We start from the raw sequence: 14925 nt of genomic DNA, 5'->3' as shown, positions 1-14925 counted from the left end.
GAATTTCATCATGACAACTTTTCATGTCAGTTTGGCCTCTCAGTGTCTTAATTTTGAACTCTCAGGTTTTTTAAGACTTGTCTATCAATGCCAGTCTGCCTGACCACTGCAGATCTCTGTGAAGTATTTAGGGGCTAAAGGGACTCATTCAGCTCAAAGTTCATCTGTTCAGTGAAAAATCGCGAGGATTGAGACAAGATTTACAGCAGGCCCCCTTTTTGGCAAATTCAATCATACCTTCAGTCTTTATAAACAGTCACTGTCACTGTTTCATATCTCACCAGGCATCCTCCCTCTTCATGTTGTGTGTTGTAGTAATACAATTCACACTTTTACTATACCAATAATAATACAATACTGCATCAAAGCTCATTCTGAAGGACCAGACACTCGTTTGTTCACACAGAAAAGAGAATGTTTTTGCAATACATAGATTATGACAGGTTTCTAGTCCATGGGAAATAAACAAGAATCTGATAGAAACAATGTTAAAACTGATATTTAAATTCATCCCTGTCTGACTAGCTTGCATGTACAGGTAACAAACAGAAGTCATGTGACTCTTGAGGAAGCAGACTGCTTGTTTCAGAGCTTGTTGGCGGTGGATGGCTTTCTATTTGCAGAGATGAGTGCTGATTGGCTGCTGAGCAAAGTAAACAGGTGTCTCCTTTCTCTCCGATTGGCTTATGTGGTTTTTCACCTAAAAGGAGGGGAAGGTGGACTTGACGAGAGGCCTGAACGAGAATCCTGGACTAAATCCCCACTCTGTGTGATTTTCCAAAAAAAGTTCATGTAAACCTAATGTTTGTCCAGAGTGACATTTGCCCTCTCCTTCGGCAGACCCCACCTCCTCCCTTTGCCCTCCTGTCGCAACTGATGGTGGGTAGCGTCCATTGGTGTGGTGGTTGATGGTGGTTAGTCAGCCGGGTGTGTTGGTGATAGTTTTGGCTGTGTAGTTTTGGAACAGAGGTTGAAGGAACATTCCAATTGTGCCAAAGACACACACAAAAACAAAGATCCAGAGAAACAGACGATCGATGACCATGGCCACATACTTCCAGTCCTCACTCACCTGTAAGACAAAAAAAACAACCGATGAAATAAGGAGTGATGGTTGGATTGAGACAGGGTTGTTATTGACAGCTAGCGGTTGAAATGGGTACTGCAGTCCAAATTGACAATAATGACGAGCCTCATACACAGTTTATCCGTGTTTTTATATTCCCTCTGGTCATAAAGATTTTCAGATGGATGCCGAGGATTTTTAGGTCATGTAGAAATTATCTCTGACCCAGTTCATTTGCTGGATTCTATGGCTGCAAAATGTTCTGTTTTCTGCGAAGTGGCAACCCTTGTAGTCAAAATACTATTGGTTAAACTGGCAGTGGGCGGAATCACACAGACCAAAATGAAACAGACATTCCGACATGGAACACACATTTCAAAGTAGAATAACTGGCTGTAAAAGAGTGAACTTTGCATGATTCCTAAATATCTGCAAACATATTATGGTATTTTTATGCTTAAGTACAGTCAAAAAATGACATGCATCACCTTTAAATAAAACTATTACAAATTGTTTTCATTAATTTAAATAAAACGGAAATAAAATATAAATGTTAGGTGATTTAAATGACAACTAATCTCACGTAGACAGACCTTCAGACTGACGGCTGAAGGTCTGGAATTCAAAGCAGCTTTCATTGGCCAAGGCCCACCCATGAGGCCACTTGACCGACATGCCAAACAACCAAGCATGTTTCGTTTCATTCATCATCACGTTTCGGGGCGTGGGAATGTTGCCACAATAACAGACTGGTGTGTAAAACTCTCGGACGTATTTTAAAGATTCTATGCCACTTTTGAAAATCCAGCATTTAGTTGATCCTGACAAGTGCTCGTCGTCACAGTTGTAAATACGGTAGCTTTTTTCTTTAGTGAGGGGATTTGGTGTCACAGCATTTTTGTTTCCAGGCGGAATGTTTAAAGAACGCGACACACAAGTCTCCTGTATAATTCAATCATTCTGACGACGACTTCGAAACTCATGAAGTGTTTACACTGTGTGCCATATGCATCAGACGTTTACCCAGCGGTCTGTGGGCAAGATGGCAACTAACAGAAAATTGTTTAGGCTGAAGTACTTAAAATTATTACAAAATAAATAAAAATGACAAACACAACAAAATTAATAAAATCTAAACTGAAATTAAAACTTAAAATATATAAGTTAAAGATAAGTGAAAATGTTAATAAATTCTATAATAGTATATATATACATAATTTAAAATAACACTGGTGTGCCATTATGTGTTTAAGTAGAACAGAGGACAAAGAGAAAGAGAACAAGGAACGGGGTGAAATAAATTCTCCACAAAATTCTGTAATTATTTTTACCTGTATACTGATATTTCCATAACTATTTCCCATTCTCTCATTTTCTTAGTTCTCTAAAAAGAACAAAAATGCACAATAAAAGCCACTTTTAGCAGTTATGATTAATGTGATTAAAATTAAGAATGTTTTTTTACTATTCCAATTTAATTCATGAATTTATGCTCAGGTAGCATAAACAGGTAATACAGCAATTTAAATTTTGAATTCAATGGTAAAACATTCAAATGAATGGAAAGCAATTTAACCTAATTAACAGTGGAAAAAAAGTAGAATTGTCAAGAAAAACTTCAAAGATTTTATAGATGTTCAAAAAGAATTCTCAGTTTGCCCGAATTCCTGTTATAATGTTTGTCACATAACCTCATCCATAAATGGCAGTACAAACTGTGACTGACTCTTGTTCATGCCCAGTCCAGCTGCTCTTCCTGTCTAAGTGGGCGGTTCTTGATTAAAATATACTGTAGTTTGGACAGACCTTATGACGTTTAGTCTCTGATGGCTATAAATGGCCATACGTTGTAATGTTAAACCTGGGTCACAGATGCCATATTTGATTTGAGAACCTCAGTAGAGAGGAATGAATAACAATAAACGAATCAGCAAAGAAAAATGTCCTTTTTGTAACTTGACAGATGTGCTCACTTTGAAGCCATTACAGCTGCATGACTCTTCAAAATGTTCCTTTTGTGTGAAAAGATAGCAACAAATGGGTTAAGAACAACTGAGAAAGAGTATTTTCATTTTTGGGTGAACCATCCCTTAAAAAAGTCGTAATGTCAAAAAGAGATGAAGATGTCAGATGTAAAAGGGGACGGGGCATAGATGAGTCACACATAAAATGTGGGGGTGGGGTAAAAAAAAAATATTGAGAGGTAAACATAAGATGGGAAATTGGATGTGAATGTGTGGGAGTGAGTGAGAGTAGGGAAAAGAGAAAAGGGTGAAGGAAAAGGTTAATGTGAACCGAGACTTCATTCCACCACAGTGCTCTGATGAGGTGAGACACAGGGGACCTGAACCGTAAGCACGGCAAAGGCTGCAAGGGAGTTGGCATGGAGATGCCTTGTTACCATGGGAATGAAACTGTGTGCAGGTCGAGATGATTGACAGAATTACTGAGTGCTGTTAATTTTACCCAATGTTGACTGTGTTCCTGCTCTTAAGAAGAAACCAACTGCTCAAGTTCACTTTAAAATATTGCCAAGCTATAAAATATATCGCTGACTGTTCTAACTAAACAATATCATCCAAATAACGTGAAAAGATAAAGAAAAAACTCACTATAAATCTATTATAGCACTTAAAACGGACCCCTTTAAAAGATAAAATAGCAATTTAAAGGATTGTATGACTCATAAAAAAATGCATTTTTATTTCTAAAATAAAATAACATATTACAAAAAAAAAAAAAAAATCATTAAGAATATATTACTGATTTTGAAATAATTTTTGGTATTATTGCAAATATTATGTGTGCCGGAATATTTTAGTTTAATTGAACCCACGCAAAACCCCTTCGTTACTGTAGCTATGTCTGACAAGTCATGCCACTCTCACGCCACACATTCTCAAGCAGTGAAAAATACATTGCGGAGCTAGAAACTAATAATAAAGCACAAACAGACAAGACAGAACAGGTGACTTTTGGTATGAAACAAAGTCTAAGCTTTCAAAATTTGTTATTTTTAAGAAATTCAAACAAATACCATTTTGTGGCTCTTTAATGTCGTGACAGGTTCCTGTAGTGCCTCAGTTCAAGCGGCATGTGAACCAATCATCTTATCAATTTTACTTTTTTACTTAGCACAAAATAAACACGAATGAAAATCAAAAGTATCTTGTTTCAACTGCGGAGAGACATCAATACACCCCATTTTTCAAGTTCAAGTCCACCAGCGTTAATCTACTCTCTGGTCTGGTTTGTTTGTCAGACAAAAATGGCAGATTCTGCGATATGATTGGTCAGATCGGCTATCAATCAAACTCCCTGCAAGTGGTCAGTTGAATATATCTATTTTAATATATCTGTTCAGTACTTAATCACCTCAACTTTCTAGAAATAGATCAGTTGGCATCTATCACTTGGCTTGTAAAATCTCTGTGAATCACCTCCAGTATCTTTCAGCACGACTGCTACTCTCATACTGAGTAATGCTGAGACGCACACAGTGTTTGACAGAATGGGACTGTAAGCCATTCAAATGCTAACAGTGAGTGTAGTGCTGATGTGTAGCTGTGCTTTGGCTAAAGACCACATCTCTTTTTTAATGCTTCAGGGCTTGTCTGTCAAAGCCTCCACATCACAGATTATTTAACCACAAGTGTGGAGCTGCATATTGATCTGAGTGTGTGTGTGTGTGTGTGTGTGTGTGTGTAGTAATGTGTGTAAGCTTTCACTGAGCTCATAAGGAATGTCAAGTATTGAGTCAGTCCTGGATGATCTAATAATCACTCTAACAGTTTTTGTGTTATTTCTGAGTTTGTTTTAGATATAGCTGCCAATTTTTTTTTTTACATTATAATATAATTTAGCAATTAGTGAATAGAACTTTGGCTTGCTTCTGACAGTTCTGCTCATCTTATACCAGTGTAACACTAGTAAACCAACCCATCTTTTCATTTTTTCACTTCAGGAGTCCATTGTTACTGAGTAAGCATAAAAGAAGTAGAATCTGGACACTGGTGTTACAGCTACAGTATATGTACAATTTAAAAGGGCTGTAGGTGATAGGCCTACATGTTTGTCTGGGTAGAGTTGCCCCCTTCAGCAAGGCAAAATAAGGAATGCACACTCGTGACACCCCCCCCCCCCCCCCCCCAAACAAAACAAAACAAAACAAAAAAACACCAAGCAAACAAATAATCAACTCATAGCTCAACAGTAAACCATGGAAAAACATGCTCAGGTAGGCTATGTAAACATGCAACAGAACACATTAATATTGTTATTTTAAATTTGATTGTTTATAATTATTAATTATTAGTCTTTTTTGACTGTTCTACAGCTGTTACCAGGATGGGGATGAATTTTTATAATTTTTTTTATTAATTTGCTTAAATTAGGACTAAATTATTATGTTATATTTGTAACATTTTTATCTAAATAATTTGATAAATTAATAAATAGGGTATAACATAACATAGGCATATAATCTATTAATTAATCTGGGCCCGGTTCCCCGATAACGCCCACTCTTAGCGCACTAAGAAGACTCGAAAGATATATCTTACCAAAGTTGTTTATGTTCCTAAGTGTGTTCCCTGAAGTATCCCTCAGGAAGTCTTGACATGGGTCTAACGACTTCTAAAAATTATTTAATACACTTTTATATTAATGGTAAGGTACTTTACAATCAGAATTGATTGGCAAGCAGCTGCAGTTACTTCTGTTTAATGCGGTATTGATTGTCTTAATTAATGCGGTAAAGATATACTTAGCGTATGAACGTGTCGGGAATCGTGCCACAGAGTTAAGAGAGAGGTTAAGGAATAGGTTAAGAACTACTTAGCGATAAGAACATTTTGGGGAACCGGGCCCTGGCTAATAATACCTAAAAATATAAGTATGTCTACTAAGCTCTGATAATGTATGAAATATATTAGCAGACTATCCACATTTTAATAAAACAATAGTGACGTGTCTGTCACTTTAAAGATATGGTTCAACCCAAATAATGAAAATTGTCATAATTTACACAGGTTTTTCTAAATCTGCATAAAGGTTTTTCTTCAGGAGAAGAAAGAACACAAAAGAAGATACTTAGTAGAATGTGGGTAACTAAACTGCTGCTGATCCTTAGTAACTTCAGTAGAGAAAAATACTACCATTCTATCATTAGGGACCCGAAACTGTTTGGCTACCCACATTCTTCAAAGTATCTTTTTTTATGTTAAACAGACAAAATAAATTATTACAGGTTTGTAACAACTTGTGGGTGTGTAAACGATGACAAATGTTCATTTTTGGGTGAACTATCTCTTTAAGCCAGACAGTCCATCGTGAGCAAGCTTCTCTGTAAACTGCGTGTTCATCATTAGTTACTGAATAGATCCACTGATAACTTTTCCATACAGCACTATCTGGAGAGCCTTGTGTTCATAGGGCGGATGTGAGCTCTAGATGTTTTAAACCGCGCAAGTTTACCACATGCTGTGGTCACATGAAAGGGCTTTAACGGCATGTGTTCCGGAGATACATTTGCTATGGAAACAAAGACACCAAAATGCAATCACGTAAAAATGTACTTCTATAATAATTCTTATTAAATTAATTTCATTATAATTGCAATTAGTATTATAAACAGTGCACAATACCTATTTGTTGATTCAACTATGTGTTGGCCTTTGTAGAATATGGGACAATTTGGATTCCGTATTGATTTGATACAGGATGCATCATTTTACCTTTAAAGGTCCCCTGAAGTGCCTTGAAACACACAGCGTTGTGGTGACGTAATTTCAACTGAAAAAGGAAGACAGGGTGGGAAATATCGTGCAGCCTAGACCCCTTTTTAAAATAGCCAATAGTGTTATGTTTATATCTTTTCGGGCCAGATCCCTTGAGATCAGTAAAGCCCATTTGACAGCCAGGCTAGATCAGGCTGGATCAGACGGTTCGCATGACACAAAGTGAAACCAGACCTCATTTGCCCCAGTCGAAAGCATATTTACACTGTCTGAATCATTCACTATCGCCTACATTGTGCACTACGTGTCATTTACCATACAGAAAATACTAACACTGAACAAGTGACGACCTCAGCTGCAGCTTGAGTATCAACTGTATTTATAGTGTAGGGGGCGGGTGCTTCAGAAAAGTATTCTCATTGCTTCATAATGTTATGGTTGAACCACTGATGGCAGATGGACTATTCTGATGATGTCTTTCATACATTTCCAGACCTTGACAAGGTAACTTACTTGGAAGTCTATGTGATAGTCTCAAGTCTCCTGGTTATCATCCAAAATATCTTAAATTGTGCTCTGAAGACAAACGAAGCTTTCACAGGTTTGGAACGACATTGGGGTAAGCGATTAATGGCAAATTTTCATTTTGGGGTGGAGTAACCCTTTAAAACTAACATATTGATAATAACACCCAAACAACTTTAATTTTGATTTCATGGGGACTTTAAATATTTTCCATATTTTAAGGGATGGGTGGCAACCCTGTGTCTGGATGACTATGACAAACTTCATTTTCTTTATATTGTGATCATGATTATTGATTGGGATAAACTTTACATTAAAATGCAGCACTTATTTTGAGTATGACAGCTGTATACCATCGAGTTAGTTTACATGGACAACAATATTGTGATTTTAACACGATTAAGACAATACTCTGATTAAGAATCTACCATGTAAACAGATTTTTTGATTGTATTAATCCAGCTAAAGTCATACTCGAAGTAAACACTAATCGAATTAAGACGTGGTATATTCTTATTTTAGTTGTATTATCGTAGTGCAGTCACACTATTGTCATTGTGTAGGACTTTTCTTTGCGACAGGATACACACACGGCAGTACAAAAGACATGGCTTTATGTCTGTTTGCACATATAGCATGACAAATAATTAACTGCACTCAAATAATGAAACACCCAAAAGTGTATATGGCATCATAACAAAGACAAACTATATGTTTATACGGGAAAGGAAGGAGACATTGGATGGCATCGCGTGGGGATGTAATGACGTATGCCATTAATAGATCTATGTACTATAACCAGAGGTTATATAGGTTATAACTTTGTTACATTTACTTGAGTAATTTTTTGGGGTAACTAATACTTTTAGGAGTATATTTAAAGGAGCGACGCTCCTCTCATTACTTTATTTTAATGCAATAAATGTTATAAATGCTTCAGTTTATTCCAAACGCGCCGTCTACTTTTCTCTGGACAATGAGCGATGCCCATTCGCTAATGATTCATTCTTTTGAGTCAATTCTGTTCAAAGGCTTGATCAAACCAATTGGCAAACGAGTGAAATGGTTCATGAATCAGTTTGAATGAGTCGTTCCGTTCCCTGCCGCACGCGCTGAGCGTCTGAAGCGGTTCACTCAGAGTTGTAACGTTTAAGAACATCAGCAGTGTTGAAAACGTGGCTATGGAACTGCACTGAATAGAAAGCAAATCTGCAAAGGCTATTATTTGCTAGTGATGGAGATCCTTATTAGATGAACACCGCGTGTGCTGTCTACTTTTTAACAGGTAATAACTTGGGCTACATTCGATTACAGTACACGATACCACTGTGACATTAAGTTGTACGTGTGTGGCTTATAACAGAGGGGAGTCAAGTTGAATGCAGCTTCCAAAAGACAAAAAATAGCCGATTAAGATTTTATTAATTTTAATACAATCACACCGGTGCGAGTACATTCAGCAAGTCATATCATCAGCTGCTAAATTCAGATCTGTGATCGCTGGCTGGCGCTGAGCCAGAGATAGATGCGTTTATACAGCGCTGTGCATTATAACCAATCACACATGATTCTTTTGAGCTTATTAAAGCATTGGCCAATCAGAGGTGTTCCGATGAGTCATCGCTGAAATGCCGGTGCTTCCTCCACTCGCTCACTGACTGAATACCTCTTTCTGGCGAATTCTCTCGTCAGAAACAACAAAGTGCAGATGTGTGTACGAATCTATAAATAAGATATTGATTTCATAGTGTTAACAGTTTCAGTGATTTTAATGGGAGTTTCTGAGAGTGAATGAACTCTAGACTGTCAGTGAAAATGATCTTTAATAATGTAAATGTTATTTGCTCTCTTTCTGAATAATGAAAGATTAGTAGCAATTTTTATATCACATTAACTTTCAATGTTAAATTCACATTTAATATAAAGTCAGTCGTATTAAAAATATGTTATGGCATGACACCTATATCTGTTACTTAAGTAAACAGACAGGGTTTTATAATAAATTACATAAATTGGAGTAAAGGCTGATGAAATGTATACATTTATACACACACACACATACATTACATACATTTTATCTATGTATCTAAATAAAAATAGGCTCAGTATATATGACCCAAAGTAACTAGTAACTAACTACTTGAGTAGATTTTTTATCCGATACTCTTTTACTCTTACTCAAGTAACTATCGGGACTAGAACTTTTACTTTAACTTGAGTAAATATTTCTAGAATTACTTTTACTTTTACTTGAGTACAGTTTTTGGGTACTCTACCCACCTCTGACTATAACATGTAAAACTACAACATATTCTAAAAGCAAGTCTTTTAAACACCTTAATCATAATATTTTTTTATTCAGAATAAGGTAAACAATTAGATTACTTATGTCCATGTAAACGTAGTCCTTTTCTTTAAGCAGGCTACACATCAAAAACAAGCTGAAAACTGCCTTCATGATTTAACATGCTGTTGATTTATAGTAAATCTAATTAAAATTAGTGTTCGTAGCAGCATGGGAGGCTGGCAGACTAATTAAATACCTCTGATTCACCACATAAAAATAGCAAGATGTTGCCATTTCAAAAATGTTACTTACCTTCATTTCATTACAAACCCACACAACTTTTATTCATCTTCTAAACAGAAATTAAGCTATTTTAAAGGAAACATGATACATTTTAGTCCCTCTACTTGAAGGGTTAGTTCACCTAAAAATTAAACTTCTGTCATTAACCACTCACCCTCAAGTCATTCCAAAGACCTTCATTCATCTTTGGAACACAAATTAAGATATTTTTGATTAAATCTGAGAGCTTTCTGCCTTAGACATAGACAGCAACGCAACTATCACCTTTAAGGCCAAGAAACATAGTAGGGATATTATTAAAATAGTCCATATGACATCTGTGATTCAACTGTAATGTTATGAAGCTATATGAGAATGCTTTTTTGTGTGCAAAGAAAACAAAAATAACTACTTTATTCAACATTTTCTCTTCTGTGTCAGTCTTTTGACGTGTGTTCATGTGTCATTTGTGTTGCTGTCTATGGGAGGGTCGGAAAGTTCTTGGATTTCATCAAAAATTATCTTAATTTGTGTTTTTTGCCTGCATTAACCCTTTAAAGTCCCTTCCTAAACTAATTTGCTTTAAAACGTTTTTGAAAATGTCTCTTAAAGGGTTAGTTCATCCAAAAACGAAAATTATGTCATTAATGACTCACCCTCATGTCGTTCCAAACCCGTAACCCTGTATGGACTACTTTGATGATGTTTTTATTACCTTTCTGGACATGAACAGTATACCGCACATACATTTTCAATGGAGGGACAGAAAGCTCTTGGACTAAATCTAAAATATCTTTAACTGTGTTCCAAAGATGAACGGAGGTCTTACGGGTTTAGAACGACATGAGGGTGAGTCATAAATGACATAATTTTCATTTTTGGATGAACTAACCCTTTAAGTGACATGACCACTTTATATGATGAGCAGATTTACTTCACGCTTTTATTTACATACAAACATTGATCAACCAACATACATTAAATATACTGTATTTACTTTTATGGAAGGACAGACATTTCAGGTTTCATTAAAAATATTTAATTTGTTTTAAAGATAAACAAAAGTATTATGGGTTTAGAACTGTAGTGAACTACAGTACAGCATGCCTTTAAATTTAATGGTATAATTGTCACTTGTGTCGATTATCAAAGTATGCTATGATCATGATCATGATGCAAAATGACAATCAATGAAATGTGCAGGACTAATAAAATTTTAGCTTCTTAGTAATGAAGTTATTTACAGGTGCATCTCAATAAATTAGAATGTTGTGGAAAAGTTAATTTATTTCAGTAATTCAACTCATATTGTGAAAGTCATGTATTAAACAAACTCAGTGCACACACACTGAAGTAGTTTAAGTCTTTGGTTCTTTCCATTGTAATGATTTTGGCTCACATTTAACAAAAACCCACCAATTCAACAAATTCAATCTCAACAAATTAGAATACTTCATAAGACCAATAAAAAAAACACATTTTTGGTGAATTGTTGGCATTCTGGAAAGTATGTTCATTAACTGTACATGTACTCAATCCTTGGTTGGGGCTCCTTTTGCTTTAATAACTGGCTCAATTTTGGTGCTCTTGGCAGTGTGGCCAGGTGCCAAATCCTGCTGGAAAATGAATGAAATCAGCATCTTCAAAAAGCTGGTCAGCATCTTTTAGCTGGCTATAAGCTTCTCCACCCTTCCTCCAGACTCTTGGACCTTGGTTTCCAAATGAAATACAAAATGTTTCTCCTTCTCCTTAGCCCAGGTAAGATGCCTCTGACATTGTCTGTGGTTCAGCAAATTCCTTGACATGTCTGTGTGTGGTGGCTCTTGATGCCTTGACCCCAGCCTCAGTCCATTCCTTGTGAAGTTCACTCAAATTCTTGAATCAATTTTGCTTGACAATCCTCATAAGGCTGCAGTTCTCTCGGTTGGTTGTGCATCTTTTCCTTCCACTCAACTTTCTGTTAACATGCTTGGATACAGCACTCTGTGAACAGCCAGCTTCTTTGGCAATTAATGTTTGTGGCTTACCTTCCTTGTAAAGGGTGTCAATGATTGTCTTCTGGATAACTGTCAGATCAGCAGTCTTTCCCCATGATTGTGTAGCTTAGTGAACCAAACTGAGAGACCGTTTTGAAGGCTCAGGAAACCTTTGCAGGTGTTTTGAGTTGATTAGCTGATTGGCATGTCACCGTATTCTTATTTGTCGAGTTAGTGAATTGGTGGGTTTTTGTTAAATGTGAGCCAAAATCATTACAATTAAAAGAACCAAAGACTTAAACTACTTCAGTCGGTGTGCATTGAATTTATTTAATACACAAGTTTCACAGTTTGAGTTGAATTACTGAAATAAATGAACTTTTACATGACATTCTGATTTATTAAGATGCACCTGTAGTTTGAACAAAAGGAAAGTCATCTCATATTTCTATTTTGAGTCATCAAGCTGGTTTTAAGTGGCACTACTCATTTAAGACTATTAAAAGGCGCTTTTCCACTGCAATTACCTGGAACAATTGTCCCAGGAACTTTTTTCCCAGGAACTCTTTCCCCCCAGACCTGTTGCTGTCTGCGTTTCCATTGCAGTCTAAATTATGGAAAAGATTAGGCAAATGGTCTAGTGATGAAGGTCTGTGCCAGTTTCTCACTACCAAGTACTAGAATTTCGAACTTGCATCCTCGGTAGTTCGGAATTCGCAAGTTCAACTCTGGAGTGTGAACTCCTGGGGACGGGACAAAGCAAATCCCGTAATTCTGCAAATGGAACAGCAGCGTACTCAGCTCGCCATGGCTACTGCAATATTCCTCACTGTATTTTCAATAAGATGAAATATGATATAAAACATTTTCATTTAAACCTATTAATAGCCACAGAAATGTACTTAGAGAAAGTACATACATTACAATTAAACAAAATATAATATCATACAGTATTGTCTCTTTTAATTTTCATTTGACCATATTAATAGAATAATAGAATTAAGACCATAGATTACCTGTTAGATTTAACCAAAATGAATTATATCTTATGTTTAACCACCACAGGGACATCAGAGCCAGCGGCAAATGTCAGAAGGACTAGCTGATTTGAGGCTGCTTTAGTCGGGATACATTATCACTGAGCGCCCGCTGATCGTGTGGCGCTCACGTGCCCAAAATTTGCAAAGCACATTTTCAAAAAGGCACTATCTTTATAAATTAACCACAGATTTGAGTTTTAAACAACTACATTCTCGCCTGAAATAATTTAAAAACTACATTTCATGACACAGTAACAGTACTATAAAAAATTTATGGTGGTTGAAACACATTGCTGCTTGAACTCAAGTCCCACCCCAAAAGTTCCGGACCTTTGAAAAAGTACTACCTCACGAAAAGGGACTTTTGGAGGGGCAAATTTTTACCTGGAACTCTATTTAGATCCTGGTTTCTGCATTGGAAACAGACAGAGTACCGCCCAAAGTAAAGTTCCCTGGGTAAAGTTCCCGTGGTGTGAACGGGGCTTATGACTGCTATTAATGATAGCATGCTATTGTTGCTAATGTGAAAAAAACCACTCATCTGCACATTCAGATATGTGATTATGAAACATAATGACTCACGCTACGGTCGTCATCCTCACTCTTCATGTGGTTTGCAATGAAGCGGACTCCGCCTACAGCCTCCTCGAACCCTGGGCAGGCCTGGGCCAGCAGAGCCTGGGTGAGGATTGTAGGGGGCTGCTGCTTCCCCTGAGGTAGAGCAGAGCTTTGCAATGGATTTGAACCTCCTTCCCTGGACTCTCTCCCACCTTCCCTTATCCCGTTTAGTCCATCTGTTGACCCCCCTCCACCACCCAACTCTGCCCCAAACTGTTTAACTGAGGCCCTGTTCACATAGCACGTGCACGCCTCATTGTTCTCTTTGCTCCCTGATGAAGAGCCACCCAGGCCCAAACCCGCCATGAGCCCATCAGCCAGACCTGCTCGCCCACCTTCCTGCTGTTCGTTGGCACGCCGGCGTTGGCGCAAACGCTGACGCTCGCTGCTGTTGCATGGCTGACGCATGAAAAGCAAAGCAGGTAACTTGTTGAGGAACACTAGCTTCACCCATGGAGGCATGCTGTGTGTGGTGGGTGACCGGTGATGCACGTTCAGCACGCACACACTTGTCACAATGGAGAACGTGACCAGCACCATGGTGAACATCAGATACTTCCCGACCAGAGGGACGTCGAGAGACGTGGGCGGCACAATTTTGGAGATCAGCAGCAGGAACACAGTGAGGGCCAGTAGCACTGAGATACAGAGTGTCATCTTCTCCCCACAGTCTGATGGAAGGTAGAAGACCAAGATGGCCAGAGAGGTGATGAGGATGCAAGGAATGATGAGGTTGATGGTGTAGAAGAGGGGTTTACGCCGGATGATGAAGTCATAGGTGATGTCTACGTAGGTTGGGTCAGAGGGGTTCTCATTGCGCCGGCCAGGCAGAGCGATGATGTCCCACTCGCCGCTGGGCGTGAAATCGTCCATGCTAGCCACGTCCGCACGCAGAACCAGGTCCACTTCTGTGCGGTCATAGGTCCACGAGCGGAAGCTCAACGTGCAGTTCTGCTGGTCGAAGGGAAAGTGCTTCACCTCAATTTTACAGGCACTCTTATAGATCGCTGGTGGAAGCCAGAAGACACTTCCATCGTAGGAGATGACAGCATTGGAGTAGAAAGACACCTCATACATGCCGTCAGCACTGATGGGGAAGGAGATGGAGAGGTTATGAGATGGTTTATACTTCAAAGTAAACTTTATCAATAGCATTTGTGGCTTAATGTCAAGTATTATATAAAATAATTTAGGATTTATTATCGGGACCAGAGTTGATTAATCCTCCACCCCCCTGCTGGACTAGGTTCGAACTGTGTTTTTGGTTCAGAGCCACAGTACATCAGGGTTTTCTGCAGGTCCTTAAAATGGTAAAGTTTTAATCAGGCCATAAATTGTCTTAAATGGTACAAGAAAGTCTTAATTATGATTTCAAGAGTTCTTACATTTCTGT

General features: G+C 37.8%; 1 protein-coding gene across 1 annotated transcript in view; it reads right to left on the bottom strand.

Annotated features, from left to right (window-relative positions):
- Positions 1-236: 236 nt before the first annotated feature.
- Positions 237-14925, bottom strand: part of LOC132158354 (neuronal acetylcholine receptor subunit beta-2-like) — a 31597-nt gene continuing 16908 nt past the window's right edge. The window contains exons 5-6 of the mRNA XM_059567733.1: positions 13497-14619; positions 237-1072 (exon numbers count right to left, since the gene is read on the bottom strand). Of these exons, the coding sequence (XP_059423716.1) occupies positions 920-1072; positions 13497-14619 (1276 nt within the window). The 3' untranslated portion in view covers positions 237-919. The remainder of the gene's footprint in view (positions 1073-13496; positions 14620-14925) is intronic.

This window comes from Carassius carassius, chromosome 15, assembly GCF_963082965.1.
Source record: "Carassius carassius chromosome 15, fCarCar2.1, whole genome shotgun sequence".
NCBI classification, from domain to species: Eukaryota; Metazoa; Chordata; class Actinopteri; order Cypriniformes; family Cyprinidae; genus Carassius; species Carassius carassius.
This window is presented reverse-complemented; position numbering and strand designations above follow the sequence as displayed.